General features: G+C 34.8%; 1 protein-coding gene across 1 annotated transcript in view; it reads left to right on the top strand.

The window, feature by feature from the left end:
• Positions 1 to 16,609, top strand: part of LOC106878884 (DDB1- and CUL4-associated factor 8) — a 69,174-nt gene that overhangs the window by 28,584 nt on the left and 23,981 nt on the right. Inside the window, exon 3 of the mRNA XM_014928228.2 lies at positions 14,102 to 14,211. Coding sequence (XP_014783714.1) covers positions 14,102 to 14,211 — 110 coding nt within the window. The remainder of the gene's footprint in view (positions 1 to 14,101; positions 14,212 to 16,609) is intronic.

Here is a 16,609-nt window from a genome sequence, read left to right as displayed (position 1 = left end):
AAATTCAGGCCTTGTGTCTATAGTAGAAAGGATTATTATTACCTCCACCTTAGCAAATGCGGAGGTATTGTTTTCAGTCATGTTTGTTTGTTTGTTTTCCGTGGACAAAATATCTCAAGAACTGCTGGATGGATTCGGATGAAACTTTCAGGGATGTTTGGTCTCGTGACTGGCATGAACTTATTAGATTTGGGGATCAATCTGGTTCAGGATATGGATTCTGGATTAATTTTCCTGTTTTTTTTACTTAATTTTTTAGCGTGGTTGGATTCATTTTTAGTATTCTTGTTTGTGAGAGCAGTTGAGTTTATTTCAGATATTCACATTTTAAAAAATCATCTCTGGCTAATTGTTGAGAGGACATTAGTGTTGCTTTGGTAGAGGTTTGTGCTCACTGAGTGCTCTTATTAATATTATTTTGCAAAAAGGCATAGATTGGCAATGACTTGCAGTATTTGTTGTCGCTCGTTACACCCTGAAGTCAACTTTGCCTTTCATCCTTCCAGAGTAAATGTAATCAACTTCTCTCTCCCCTCAAAATTGCTGGCCTTGTGCCAAAATTAGAACTATTATTATTGTTGTTGTTATTGTTAAGGTGGCAAGCTTGCAGAATTGTTAGCACTCTAGGTGAAATGCTTCGCAATATTTTGTCCATCTTTATGCTCTGGGTTCAAGTTCTGCCAGGGTCAACTTTGCCTTTCATCCTTTTAGGGTCGATAAAATAAGTACTAGTTGAACACTAGGGTCGATGTAATTGACTTATCCCCTCCCCCAAAAATTTCAGGCTTTGTGCCTATAGGAGAAAGGATTATTATTATTATTATTATTTCCTTTTAATATTTTGCAAAAAGGCATAGATTGGCTGAATCATTAAATGTCAGACATAATGACTTGCTGTATTTGTTCCTGCTCTTCACACTCTGAAATCAACTTTGCCTTTTATCCTTTCAGGGTCAGTGTAGTCAGCTTATGCCAAAAATTAGAAAAAAAAAATTATTATTATTATTATTATTATTATTATTATTATTATTATTATTAATATTGCTGGCAGAAACACTGCCCTCCAGACGGTTTTCGGCTTTGTCATGTTTGCTTGTAGGAAACTGCTGTGCTATGCATTTCTGTCTATATATATATATATTTTTTCCACCTGTGAATGCAATGAAACAACTTACTTTTGAGTGTTGTTTACTCACATTCATCAATCATCTTACTTCTCTTGGAATTTGCCAAAAAACTTTTATTTCTTCACAAATGTTTACTACTTTTTCAAAAAACGAAAACTGTTAATTCCACTTTTTGAAACATTCTAACAAGCATATTTTGCTGTTAATGAAAATCTCCTTGTAGAGAAAATCTCCTTGTCAATAAATATACTGACTCCATTTCTGTCAGCCAATATTTTTACATTGGTCTTCTGATGAACTCTAGATAATGCAACAAATAGTTGACTACAACTGAATAACTTTTGTAGAGGCTGAGAAAAGGAGAGAGAAAGAGGTAAGAAAAGTGTTGCAAGGAACAATAGTGAAAGTGATAGAATGTGCTGGAGAAAGACAAAAAGTTTTAACACTTTAGCATTTAAACCAGCTGTATCTGGCCCAAATATTGTACCTGTTTTATGTCCAAAATGGCTAAATCTGGACTCACCCCTTCCTTACAAAGTTATTCTAAAAATATAAAATCACATCATTGTAATCTTGAAGCTTTGAGATAATGCTTAATAATAATTAATCTTAAATAACTTTAAATTAATTGTTTTTGATTATAAAATAAATTTATTAAATTTTATGATGTAATTAATAGTGGTTAAATTTATTGTTTTGGTGTTTTTAAAAGATATATATAATATTTAAATATATAGTTTTTTAGATTATTGAGTTATACTAGTTTTGTGTGAATGAATAAGCATTGCATTAACAGGATAATCTGAATGCTAAAAGGTTAAAAGGAATTACAAGGTAAGGGTTATGAATGAAGTTTGTGAAGGAGAGAGAAGAAACAGACTGAAGGGAGGAAAAGGTTGAAAAAAGAAGTGAACATATATATATATTACCTAACTAAATACAAAGTTGATCTTGGCTCAGACAACAACCCTAGACTTTCATTATTCAAAGAATTATGGTTAACACATTTGTCTATAACAAAATATAACCTCTAAGTTTGATATGATAGATATACTGTTAAAATTTTCATAAACATTCTCAAAATATCTCAAAAAAAAAAAAATTATATGTAATCACTTATTTTCAATGAAACCACTTCAATAGAGCAGGGGAGGAGGAGAGAGATACATGTTTCAGTGAATAAAAATTTTATAGAAATGACTAAATAGAGCTATAGAGAGAGGCAGATGGACAGATGGATGCATGCTGCAGTGAAGAAATTTTAGATTTATGATTCAATCTTACAATAAAAGAAAAATTTCAAATCTTTTTTTGATTAAAAACTAAACTAAAATTGGAATTTGTAAGAATTTTCTGGACTTTGTAGACTTTAATAATTTCATTCTTTGAGTAAAAGTTACATAAATCAAACTAATTAATAAGCATTTCTTTATTATACTATAGATTATTATTATTAAAGCAGAGGATGGAGCACCAAATGACCTATAATATTAGTATTATTTCTTTGTTCTATGTTCAAATCCTACTGAAGTTAACTTTTCCTTTCATCTTCCTGAGATTAATAAAAAAACAAAACTACCAGTCAGTTATTGGAGTTGATTTAATCAATGCTATTTCATTTTCAATATTTGTGGCCCTTGGCATTCAGGATTTATTGGTCCCTAAATAGCAGTCTTCCTATATCAAAATTGTGTATCACCATCATCATCATGATGTTTTTTTACACGTTTGATTGGGTATATACCCCCACACTGTATGCATGTCTTTGTATTGCTGCCTTCATCCATTGCCCAAGTGGTGGAACAAAGTGTGAAGCTGGCATAAATGTTAGAGTATCAGAAAAATGTTTTGTGGTATTTTATCCCACATTTCATTCTGAATTCAAATCTTGTCAAGATAAACTTTGCTCCAGAAGGTCATATATATATGTGTGTGCACATTAGATTGTATTATGTAAGTATGCCCCACAAGATTAAATTGCGTAAGTCTGCCCCACAAGTTCATATTGTGTATGTGCCTCATAAGCTCATATGCTACAGGTTGGCCCCATAAATTCATATTACATAAGTGAGCCCCATAAATTTTTATCATATAAGTGTATCCCATAAATTCATATTACGTGTGCCCTATAAATGTACCCTGTTAGTTCATATAGTACATGTGTGCCTATAAGATTGAAACATTCAAGGTTGCTTACCATTTGACTAACACATTGAAGTGATTTAGAAATAAAATATAAGACTAAAACAGGAAATGACAAAATGTACATAGTTGCTGTTTATACACTACTATTGAAATTAGTCTCTTGATTGTGAGATGAACTTGTTAACCGTTTGGCCTATGTGCTTACATGTTATGTTAATTAGAATGCAAATGACCTTATACTTTGTTTACTTACTTCAACCATTATGAGTATAATGTAGTTCACTTTCACATGTAGTTAATTGTACATATTAATAGTTCATCTTTTATCTTTTACTTGTTTCAGTCATTAGACTGTGCCCATGCCTTGAATTTTTAGTCAAATGAATCAACCCCAGGACTTATGTTTTTTTAAGCCTGGCACTTATTCTGTCAGCTTTTTTTGCTGAACTACTAAGTTACAGGGATGCAAATACACCAACACTGGTTGTCAAGCGATGATGGGGGAACACACAGAAAGACAGATACACACAACGGGCTTCTTTCAGTTTCGATCCACCAAATCTACTCACAAAGCTTTGGTCAACTCGAGGCTATAGTAGAAGATGCTTGCCCAAGGTACCATCGAGTGGGACTGACCTCGGAACCATATGTTTGGGAAACAAGCTTCTTACCACGCAGCCATCTCTAGTATTTATAAAACATAGGCACAGGCGTGGCTGCTTGGTAAGAAGCTTGCTTCCCAACCACATGGTTCCAGATTCAGTCCCACTGCATGGCACCCTGGGCAAGTGTCTTCTACTATAGTCTCTGGCTGACCAAAACCTTGTGAGTAGATTTGGTAGATGGAAACTGAAGGAATCTGTTTGTGTGTGTGTGTGTTTGTACCTTGACAACTGGTGTTGGTGTGTTTACATCCCTGTAACTTGGTGGTTCAACAAAAGAAATCAATAGAATAAATACCAGGCTTTAAAGAAAAATACTGGAGTCAAATCATTTGACTAAAAATTCTTCAAGGTGATGCCCCATCATGGCTGCAGTCTAATGACTGAAACAAGTAAAAAGAAAAAGATGAACTATCAAAATCTTTTATAAATCTGGGTCATCATCGAAGGTTTTATCTTCAATGAAATTTTGTTGTAATAGCTCAAGGTCATTCCTGATTAAGCAATACTGTGACCAATAGCATTGGAGCTGTAGTTCTCTTTTTTTTATGGCATAGTTTAAGATTACATTATCCAATTACATTATTCTTTTGCTGTTTTTTTTTTTTTTTTTTTTAACGTAGGGTGTGATTTGAGAGAGATTTAGCTGTTGGTATGTTGGGTAATTAAACTTTAGAGGCCATCCACGTTTGGCAGGTGGAATGAGTAGGGAAATAATTGAGTCAAATTTGTTTAACAGGGTTTTAACATTATCTTGTAGTGACACATTCACTGTATGTACTGTCATTCAAAACAAAGTGTATCATCATTGTTGTCATCGTCATCATTACGTTTACTTTTCCATGCTTGCATGAGTCAGATGGAATTTATTGAGTCAGATTTTCAATGGCTGAATGTCCTTCCTGTTTCCAAGCCTCACCACTTTCCAAGCAAGGTAATATTTCTTCACGACTGGACACGTGTACTCTGGAGATTGGTAACAAAGGACACTGCTTACATAATGGTGACAATCACTTCTAATTATCATGTAATACTAAGACAAGAACACACACATCATTTAATAAATAATGTTTATTCTGAGCCTGAACAATTTCAGGATAGTATACAGTACACTGTACAAGCAGTTACTGTACTATCTGAGTGTGAAACTTATTGTAGCTTACATGTAAGTCCTGTTTTTTTTAAACAATACTTAACTCTTGCTGGATAGATTTTTTTTGTTGACCCCTACCAACAATTTCCTGTCCACTTACCCTGTCCAATTTTCTGTACTACTTATATTCACACCCCTGTACCTTGATGGTATATCTCTATACATCACCGCCATCCTCTCTCTCTCTTAACTGGGGTAGCCATGTGTCACCTCTGCAACAAAGCACCCGTTTCTATCTCTGTATTATACTTTAATCTCACTTCAATTGATACAAAGCCACTTCCTTCAGTGCTACTTCTCCTCTCAGTTGAGTAGTCTTTGTCTTGCAAATTATTTGATAACCTTGCTGGTGCCATGTAAAAAGTGCCCAATACATTATGTAAAGTGGTTGGCATTAGGATGGGCACACAGCTGTAGAAGCCATGCCAAAGCAGACAGTAGAGCTTGGCACAGTTCACTGGTTTGCCAGCTCCTGTCAAACCATCCAACCATGTCAATATGGAAAGCAGATGTTAAATGGTGATGATGGTATTTGAGAGGTTTCTTTTTGGTTCCCCATTTACCAAAATCTAGTTGGATGCAATTTGTTAAATTATAGAGCAAGTTTAGAAGTGGATGGAAAAGTATGTTATTGTTCAGGATTAATAGTTTTGATGGTATGGTGCATGGAGATGACTATGGACTGGGTAGTGTTAGATGAAAGAAAAAGTGCTGTGAGTTAATGGTGGAAATATTTGGGAAGTAATAGAGCAGACTTGACAGGTTTGTGAAGATGATAATTGGAGATAATGTATAGAGATGATACCTTCATGTGGAAATGATAAATGTATACTGAGTTGACCTTGTAGAAAATAATAACCATAGCTTCATGTGGAGATGTTGCCTGTATGGAAACCATACCATCATATCGGGATGATACATGTATAGAAACTATAGCTTCGTGTAGAGATGATGCCTGTCTGAAGACGATACCATCTTGTGGAAATGATACATGGTGATAATTATAGAGACCGTACCTTCATGCAGAAAATAATACATGTAGAGAAACCATAGCTTCATGTGAAGATGATACTTGTATAGAGACCATACGATCATGTTGAGATGGTACATGGGAAAACTGTTGTTGATATAGTTTTAATGATATTTCTCAATAGTATAATCTATTACCTGCTTTAACTACCTAACACCTTGAGTACCTTCAGCTGAGTCCACTTTGTTGCAAGTATTTTGGTTGGGTCTTTATTTGAGTATAGTATCCCTAGCCCCCTCTTCCTTTTCACCAGTCTTAAAGATTCTGCAAAAGTTCATGAGCATTGCATCAACATAAAGTGACTTTATATTTGTCTATAGTGATATCATCATCATCATAATATTCACTTTTCCATGCTCACATGGGTTGGACAGAATTTTTGTTGTAGTGGGTTTTCTACAGGTGGATGCTCTTCCTGTTGCCAGCCATCACCTGTTTCCAGGCAAGGCAACATTTCCCCATGACCAGAAACAGAAGATAAGAAACAAAGAACACCGCATGCATTAAGGTCACACTTGCTTATAACTATCATGCAATATGAAGGCATGGAGGCAATAACACACACATACACACATGTACACAGACATATATGCACACACATACACCATGGGCCTCTACAATGTTTCTGTCTAACAAATCCATGCATAGGGCTTTAGTGAACCCAGGGTTTTAGTAGAAGACACTTGCCTAAGGGGCCATGCAGTAGGACTGAACTCAAACCCATGTGGTTGGGAAGCAAGCTTCTTATCACACGGCCACACCTGCACCTGTTGCTACATAACTTTACTGCCTTTCCTAGTATATAATCTTTAAAGTGGTTGAGGATATTGTCTTTGTGTTACCCTTATCGCCACTTTATGTATTTGTATTTTTTCCATGCTGGTGAAGGGTTTGACAGGTCTGTTTCAATACAGTTTCTTACATGCACTGTCGTCATTTGATATACAACAACAAAGAAAGCAATTGTTTGTTATGTGTCCTGAGTTTGGTATGGTTTTACAGATAACTGTCTCTCCTGTCACCAATGACATGTAGTTCATCATGCTATCTGCCAGTCTTTTTAATTCAATGCAGCTACCGAATTTAGTCTTTTAGTGGTACATGAATCTGTACTTATTATTCTTTAGGTTTAACCCTTTGTACCTATGAGTATGCTTCAGAGGGTGCAGTTGCATTTGGCTATAAACCCAAAAGACACAAAAGTGGGGTGGGGGGCTACCTGGCTTTTTGTTTACAGGTGAAAATAATGATGTTTCGGATAATTAGCAAGCTGGAAGCACAAAGCTATGTGTTCACCTGTTTTTGCATCTTCTAGGGGTATGGTCAGACAAAATCATGCTCCCTAAAGTGAGCTCATGGATTGAAAATGTTAATTTTATTTTAAACATTGCAATTTCTTTGCCCCATTTTCTTTTCATTCCTCACAACCCCTACCGCTACCAGCATCACCATGAAGGTGTGCCATTGTTTTAATGTAACAACTTTGGTGATAGACCCTTAATCCCTTGAATGGTTGACCATTTAACACCATGGCCTGATTCTTGTATACCTTTTAGCAGGATTTACTGTGGTTCAAGCATAAAGGCCACATCTCTACTCAGAAAATAACTTCATGTCACTTCATGTATGAGGCAGTATTGACTGTTGTGTAGATAATACAGTTATATTAATACAATGGTTTCAAATAAAAATGAAGACAAGGTTTTTGGAGTAAGTTCTTTGAGAACTCATAACAATATTGCAACACTGCCAGTCATGGAAGTCATGAAACAAATCTGGGGTTACGCCATATAAAAAAAAAAAAAATCAACAGATCACCCCCTTAAGAGTAGTGGAAGTATCTTTAAGAGCAGTGCGTTTTACAGGGATATAGTCAAATCAAATTGTACCCTTTAAAATGTATTCAGGGGTTAAAAAAGTTGACCCTTTTGTTACCATATTTCTACTGAAATGAACTACTTTTATTTTGATAAATTTTGAAAATAATGAAGAGTTTTGTAAAACAACTATGTCATTTGCTAGTTGGTATTTGAAACATAAATTAGCATGGAATTTTGTTGGAAGGTTTCAATTTAGATCAGTTTAAAGCAGGGATTGGTGTCATAGAACCTAGGGCACTCTCAGGTGAGCTGGTATCAAAAAGTTAACAGAATCTCAGATGATCACATTTCCAACTTTAAGACTAGTTTTAGTTTAGCCCCAGTTAATTGACTTTATTATAAGACCTTCCAGTGTTGCAATACTGTTATAAGTTCTCAAAGAACTTACTCCAAAAACCTTGTCTTCATTTTTATTTGAAACCATTGTATTAATATAACTGTATTATCTACACAACAGTGAATACTGCCTCATACAATATGTCTCTGTTTTAGAAACCTCATTATAAAAGATCTTATATAAGCAAGTTAGTGGGATGTTTTTTCATACAAGTTTTAAACATTTTGTAAACACCAATCTCATGTTATGTAATTAATACATGCATTACTTAGCTCAGATTACTTAACTGATAATCAAAACATGCTTTGAAATCGGCAATAAATGGTTGGTATTAAACATTAGCCTGGATTTTACTTAATGTCATATAAGTGACCTGGTTGGATATATATATCATGGTATATTACCAGCTCATCACTCTTTTGATAATCTATTGTTTTTTGTTTGTTTGTTTTTTTATTGTCACTGGGTAGGTTTTATGTTTACTTAGCTGTTACTAGTAGGAATCAGCTTTCTGAGAATGTAATCTAGAGTACTGACATCCTATCCTAGAGATGATGATTTTCTCATGTACTTAACTTGGCACTGTATTACCATATTTCTTTTAGAATACACTGCTTTTGTTTCAGTTACTTTTGAAAATAATAAAGAATCTAGTAAAATAACTTTGTCATTATCAACCCTTTTGTTCCTGTATTTCTGTTAAAATATGTTTTGTTTGAATTAATTTGAAAATAATAAAGAATTAAGTAAAATAACTTTGTCATTATTTAGCTGGTGTTTGGAACATAAATTATGAAATTTTGATGGAAGGTTTGAACTTAAATCACGTTAAACCTTTTGTAACCATATTTCTGTTGGAATACGCTGCCTTTCATTCAATTTTTAAAAAGTGAAGAATTTAATAAAATAACTTTGTTATTATTAACCCCTTTGTTGCTGTACTACTGTTGAAATATACTGGCTTTGTTTCAATTAATTTTGAAAAGTGTAAAATATCTCTGTAATTTTTAAGCTAGATTTTGGAACATAGATTAACATGGTGTTTTGATAGGTTTTAATTTAGATCACTTTAAAACAAGAAGTTTGTATCATAGACCCAAGGGTCGTCTTTGAACAGACTGGTACGAAGAGGGTTTACTTTTCAGAATCTGGAGTCTTTGCACATATTTTATCAACATGTCTGGATATACTCTTTTACTCTTTACTCTTTTACTTGTTTCAGTCATTTGACTGCGGCCATGTTGGAGCACCGCCTTTTAGTCAAGCAAATCGACCCCAGGACTTATTCTTTGGAAGCCTAGTACTTATTCTATCGATCTCTTTTGCCGAACCGCTAAGTTACGGGGATGTAAACACATCAGCATCGGTTGTCAAGCGATGCTGAGAGACAAACACAGACACAAACATACACACACACACACACACACACACACACACACACACACATATATACATATATACGACGGGCTTCTTTCAGTTTCCGTCTACCAAATCCACTCACAAGGCTTTGGTTGGCCCGAGGCTATAGTAGAAGACACTTTCCCAAGGTGCCACACAGTGGGACCGAACCCAGGACCATGTGTTGGTAAGCAAGCTACTTACCACACAATATTGGTTTCAATGATTGGAACTGTGGCCATTACTAGGGTAGTCAATTATATCAAACCTTATCTTATTAATCTTAGAAAGTTGACTTGTGCAGGATTTGAGCTCAAAGCATGACTAAATGTTTACATTTCTTTTGTCCAATACTCTGTTGATGCTGTTGTCCTATCAACTATGGAGATGTTAAGTTTTCATCTTACCAATTGTTCTGACATTGCTTGTTATTATTCACTCACATCTTGCTATTTCAATGAAGTTATTTTTTAAAGTATTGATAATTTATTTGAAATTTTGGCATAAGACCAGCAATTTCTGGAGAGGGGTTAAGTCGATTTCATCGACCCCCACCCCACCCCCAATGCTCAACTGGTACTTATTTTATTGATCCCAAAAGGATGAAATGCAAAGTCGAGCCTGGCAGCATTTGTACTCAGAATGCAATATTGCAAGAAATGCTGCTAAACATTTTGTCTGACACAACAATGATTTTTTAAAACTAATTTTTAACTAGTAATTACATTTTTTAAAGTAATTATTAGTTAATTATTGCTTCATTGTTTGACTTTGATTGCAAGTTTTGAGCTGATATTTTAATATATAAATGATTTTACTAATTAACTAGTTATAATAATACAGTAGTAAAGTATGTAATTATTATCTAATTAATAGCCTTGTACACATTAAGTACTGGGATTGATTTGTTAGACTAAACTCAAGATGATGCCCCAGCATAGTTGCAGTTAATAGGTCAAAGATAATAGGGTGTGTGTGTGTGTGCATGTGTATATTATGATTTTGCTTAGGCAATAACTAGCCTTTAGACTTAAGTATACTTATGTGCTTTAGAGTAGACCATAATATCAATTAATAAATGGTTCTGGGGCTATAAGATGTTGCAAAATCAGCTGTAAACTGAGTGGTTACATAACTCTTGTTCATTTGTCATTCATTAATGTGTGTGTGTGTGTGTGTGTGTGTGTGTGAGAGAGAGAGAGAGATAGAGATTAGATAGTCTTCTAGCTTGATAATGTGTAAAAACCAGTTGAGTAAAAATACTCTATCTGAAATTGGAAAGGTTAGCAACAGAAAGGGCATCTGGCCATAGAATATTGCCTACTTAAAAATAATCGGATGCGAAAATGCTGATGCTATATTTTGTTTGTGTATGGCTCAGTATTACTCATGGGAGAAGGCTGTACCAATACATCTGCTGCTCTTCAATACAATAATTTAATCAGAGCTTCTTCAAATCTTTGTATATAACAAAACATGGTTGGTAAAGGCTGGATTCTCCCTTACATTAAACAGCTACACCTCTTGCCAGCTCAGCATTTGATCCCTACATACATTTAACAACTTAGAAAAATGGTGTAGCTACAAGCAATTGAGTTTGGACATTTGTAGAGACTCATTGGCTAGAGCCAATTTCAAAATAAACTATTGTGTCATCTTGGTTAACATTGCTATGACAGCTGAGAATGAGTCCTCTTGTGGTCAACAATTATGTATCTCTCTCTGTATTATGGCCACAATACTATCATCATAGCTTCTTACCTAATAGCATGCTATGAAAGGGGTTTTGGTACATAGCCAAAAAATTATTTAAAAAAATGCACAGAATGAACAAGTGTTACAGTCTTCATGACAAGAAACCTGATACAAGCATGTTTAAAGATGTAATCTTTGGCAATATGACAGTAGAACTCTCATTTCATCACTTTTTTATATTTACTTTCTTTGTTGGTATAATGAGAAACAAAATAATGGTAGGACTGTCATAACTTGAAATGGTGATAGGACTGTCATAACTTGAAATGGTGATAGGACTGTCATACTAATTGAAATGGTGATAAGGCTGTTATACTAAGTTGGAATGGTGATAAAACTGTCGGATTGGACAGGTCATCACAGTTTGAATTAGTTCTTATACTGAGTTACTACATTCCGAGGTGGGTTGGAGGGCCCCATCTTGCTCTTACATTGCCTGTTTATTAGCTGTTATTAACTGTTATGTTGTCTATCAGTTAATCTAACTGTACTGATTGGCAAAAACTGTTAGGGTTTTTTGGAGGAGGTGGGGTGAATGCTTTGGGGTATTTGTTCCAGCTCTACATTCTGCATCTAATCATGTCATGGTCCACTTTACCTTTTGTCTTACATGGGTTGATAAAATAAAGTACAGGTCAAGTATTAGGATTAATAAAAGCCACTAAACCTCTCTCCCAAGTTCTGGCTCTCTGGCTATTTAAGAAATCATCATCTTCCTCAAGGGTTGTGGATTGGCTAGAATCACTAGAGCATTAGACAAAATGCTGTGTGGTATTTGTTTCAGCTTTTTATGTTCTGAGTTCAAATCCTGCTGAGATCAAATTTATCTTTCATCCCCTCAGAATTGATAAAATAGGGACCCATGAAGCAATGAAATTGATTTAACTGAGTGACTTTTCCCTCAAAAATTGCTGGCCTTGTGCCTCAATTCAAAATTATTATTATTATAATCAGCAGGATGTACATCATATCACTCATGAGTTTGTTAGTCTGTTTATAAATTCAAGTGTTCATTATAGTTTAATGTTTGCCTTCCATGCTGGCATGGGTTGGATGGTTTGACAGGAGCCGGCTAGGTAGAAGACTACCCCAGGCTACTGTCTGTTTTGGCATGGTTTTTACAGCTGAATGCTCTTCCAAATGCCAACCACTTCATAATGTGGACTGGATGTTTTTATGTGTTCTATATCATTTATTAAAGACCACCAGAATACATAGAGTGGATTGGTTTGATCTTTTTTCTGTTTGCCCCTTTGAGGTGCAATTTTGAAAGAAAATTTCAAAATTTTGTTTTGAAAAATAATTTCCATGCACACGTAGACAAAAGCAGGGTATTGTAATCACTCATTTTTGTCTGTTTGTGTGCTTGCAAAATTACTGGAAACAGCTGAATGGATTTTCACCAAATTTGGCAGACATACTCATTGGGTGAGTGGCTCGAAATGATGAAAATTTGGTTTGATTATCTTCAAACATACATAGATACACACATAGATATGTGTGCATGCATGCATGTATGTATACAGTGATGGATTTGAGGATTTTGTTTATTTACAAGTTGATTTCTTAATTTCACCTGAGTAAATACCTATATTGGTGAAATACTTCTCAAATTATCTACAATATTTTCTTTAACTATTTCATATGAATCGACCCTCATCTGTATGCATAGATCATGGTGTACCTATGCTCATAGACACGCGAGTACATACATACATTCATAAACACACATAGATATGCAGCTCTGTGTGTATGTGTGTACAGTGGTGGATTGAAAGGTTTCATTTATTTACAAGTTGATTTGTTAATTTCATCAGAGTATAAATACCTATTATGGTGATATTTAAAAAAAAAAAATTCAGTTCAATTAAAAAGCATGGGTAAGCAACAAATTGTAAGCCACACTATAATTTGCAAAAAAATTTATCTGCATGCAGGGTATACATTGCCCCTCTGATACCATTTTTGTTCATTTATTACTCTTATTATTAAGGTGGCAAACTGGCAGAATTGCTAGTACACTAGTCCAGCTTACATTCACAGTTCAAATGCTGCCAAGTTTGACTTTGCTTTTCATTCTTTTGGGATCGATAAAATAAGCTGAACACTAGAATCAATATCCCCATCTCCCAAAATTTCAGGCCTTGTAGTAGAAAAGATTATTATTATTATTATTATTATTATTATTATTATTATCATTATCATTATTACTATTGTTGTTGTGAGCTGGCAGAATAGTTAGTACAGCGGGTATAATGCTTAGCGGTATTTTGACTGCCGCTACGTTCTGAGTTCAAATTCCACTGAGGTCAACTTTACCTTTCATCCTTTCGGGGTCGATAAATTAAGTACCAGTGAAACACTGGGATTGATGTAATCTACTAGTCCCCTCCTTGCTAAATTTCAGGCCTTGTGCCTTCAGTAGAAAGGATTATTATTATTAAGGCAGCAAACTGGCAGAATCAACTTTACCTTCTATCCTTTCAGGGTCGATAAAATAATGTACCAGTCAAGCACTGGGGTTGATGTAATCGAATTTCAGGCCTTGTTATTATCATCATCATCATCATCATCATCATCATCATCATTATTATTATTATTATTATTATTCCAGGCACATTACTTGCAAGTGGTTCAGATGATTTGAACATTGTTTTATGGAATTGGGTTCAAAGTCGGCCAGCTTTAGTATTTGACAGCGGACATCGTAGTAATATTTTTCAGGTATGTCTTAACATTTTACATTTTAAGAAAATAAACATACTATTTCACATATTTAAATTATCTATCTATCTATCTATATATACGTATATATATATATATATATATATATATATATATATTACATCCATCTCCCCCTTATTGCATGAGACTTTGAATGTTTACATATGAATTTAGAGCAGCTTATATGGTGGTTTTGTAGGGCTTGGTTGAATGTTATTCTCACACCTAGCTGTTCAGTTTTCTAGCCAAGAAGACTGGTACTTGGCCACAAATATGTAAGGGAAGGGTATAGTTAGTTACACACACACACACACACACACATGTTCACACATTTGATAATAACTATATCTAAACTGCTATGTCTTCCAGTTATCAAGCTGCTATCTCGTTCGTGAGCTGTAGCCAACGAGGAGGCTATTACGTACTGGCTCAACCTTTTAGAAAAAGCAGACAAGCTTCTTTCCTTCTCTCAACAAATGAAGGTTATATTGAGTAATGTAATCCTGGATACATTGTATTTGAATAAAACTTGGGATGGCCATAATTGGAACACCTTTGATCGTAGGTCTGCTAGATCATAACTGCCTTGAACAACTACAAGTTTGTAATTTTTAAAAAATTTAACTTTCTGATTGAGACATTTCATTTTCAAACCATCATTCTAGCATGATTAATTCTCTTTAATTAATTAGGTCCCCTAATCACTTTACATTTAGTCATCTTTATTGATTTACATCGATTGATATTATTCTGGTTCATCAATAATCTGATTTGATACACTGCCACACTACAAACCAATGGAACAATAGTTTTTTTATATCACATCACCAGCCAAGCTCTGTCTTTATTAGTTCAGTCCACCTCGCTATACATAGGTTCCATCTACCAACTATAGCTCACTATATAATTGAATATTTCACTATCTAGCAGTTGTAAGTTCTAGTTCTCCATTAGTTTTTGAGAAGTGAATAAAAGATTGCATCAGTATCCAGGTTCAAGAGGGAAGTGAACAAGAGGTTTATGGTAGTACCTAGATTCAGTGAGGAAGTGAACAAGAGGTTACAGCAGTACCCAGGTTCAGTGGATAAGTGAACAAGTAGGTTATGGTATATAACTCATGTTCAACAAGGAAGTAAATGAGGTTTACAGCAGAACCCAGGTTAAGTGAATAGCAGTTTATTGCAGTGTCCAAGTAGCTTTGTATATCTGTGTCAGCAATTTATATTGAGTCCAGGACTTAGTTCAGATTTGAACTGTGTATGATCTGAGCTGATGTAGTGTTGTTATAAACTGCTGAAGTTTTGTTATAACGTACCGGTATCCACTCTCAGCCAGGTGAATCTCTGAACCAAGCTCTATAACAATATTTCTGGCACAGCTCTATAGTTAAGAAGCTTGCTTCCCAACCATGTGGTCTTGGGGTTCAAGTCACACTGCACAACACCTTGGGCAAGTGTCGTCTTCTAGAACCTTGTTAGTGGATTTGGTAGACAGAAACTAAAAGATGTCCATCATGTGTGTGTGCATATGTCTTTGTATTTGTGTATGTCCCCCCAACCACCACTTGACTACTGGTGTTTCTTTAACTCACTGTAACTTAGTGGTTCAGCAAAAAGAGACCGACAGAATAAGCATCAGTCTTCAAAATAACACTGAAGTAGATTTATTCAACTAAAACCCTTCAAGGCAGTGCCCCAGTATGGCTGCAATCCAAAGAGTGAAACAGTAAAAGATAAAAAAATACCGAAGAGTTTTCCTGGCACTTGTTCTACAACATTTAGTCTTATCTCTATTTTAGTGTGTGTGTGTGGTGGACTTTGCTATTATTCACAAGAGCTGAATATTCTTTGATTGTAAAGACTGTGGATAGGTGAGGTTGGTTCTGTTAACTTCGAGTGGAATTTAATGTAATGTGATGATAAACTCTTGGGAGGTGGTGGACATGCTGTAGAATGGGAGTGGATATTTTTTGAGTGAGGAGGAGTGACTTAAGAATAGCAAGAAGGGTTTGGGGAGAGAGAGAGTGAGAAAATGGTTGGTGGATGTGCGCATCTTGTAGACCATTCTCTGATAATCTCGAGTTGAATGATCCAACCAATTATTATTCTATCCTCATCTATGAAATGAATCAGTTTAAGTGCTTTGATAACCTGGTGTGGCTCACCCAATCTCTCTCGAAACATAGATGCAACACAATACTGTATGTAATATTTCAGCTAGCCAAACTCCTCTCCTCATCTAAACGCCATTAATTAGTTGTTAGTGCTCTTAGTTTAGTTGAAGGTAATTAGCTCAGTTGTTATGCATTTCCTAACAAAAAAGAAAATGAAATGCATTTAAATTTCTTCTCATCTTTTTAAGTCAAACATTTAAAATTTAAAACAGTTCTTATATATAT

The sequence above is a fragment of the Octopus bimaculoides genome, chromosome 5, assembly GCF_001194135.2.
Source record: "Octopus bimaculoides isolate UCB-OBI-ISO-001 chromosome 5, ASM119413v2, whole genome shotgun sequence".
Classification (NCBI taxonomy): Eukaryota; Metazoa; Mollusca; class Cephalopoda; order Octopoda; family Octopodidae; genus Octopus; species Octopus bimaculoides.
Note: the sequence above shows the minus strand (reverse complement) of the source record. Positions and strands in the feature narration are given on the sequence as shown.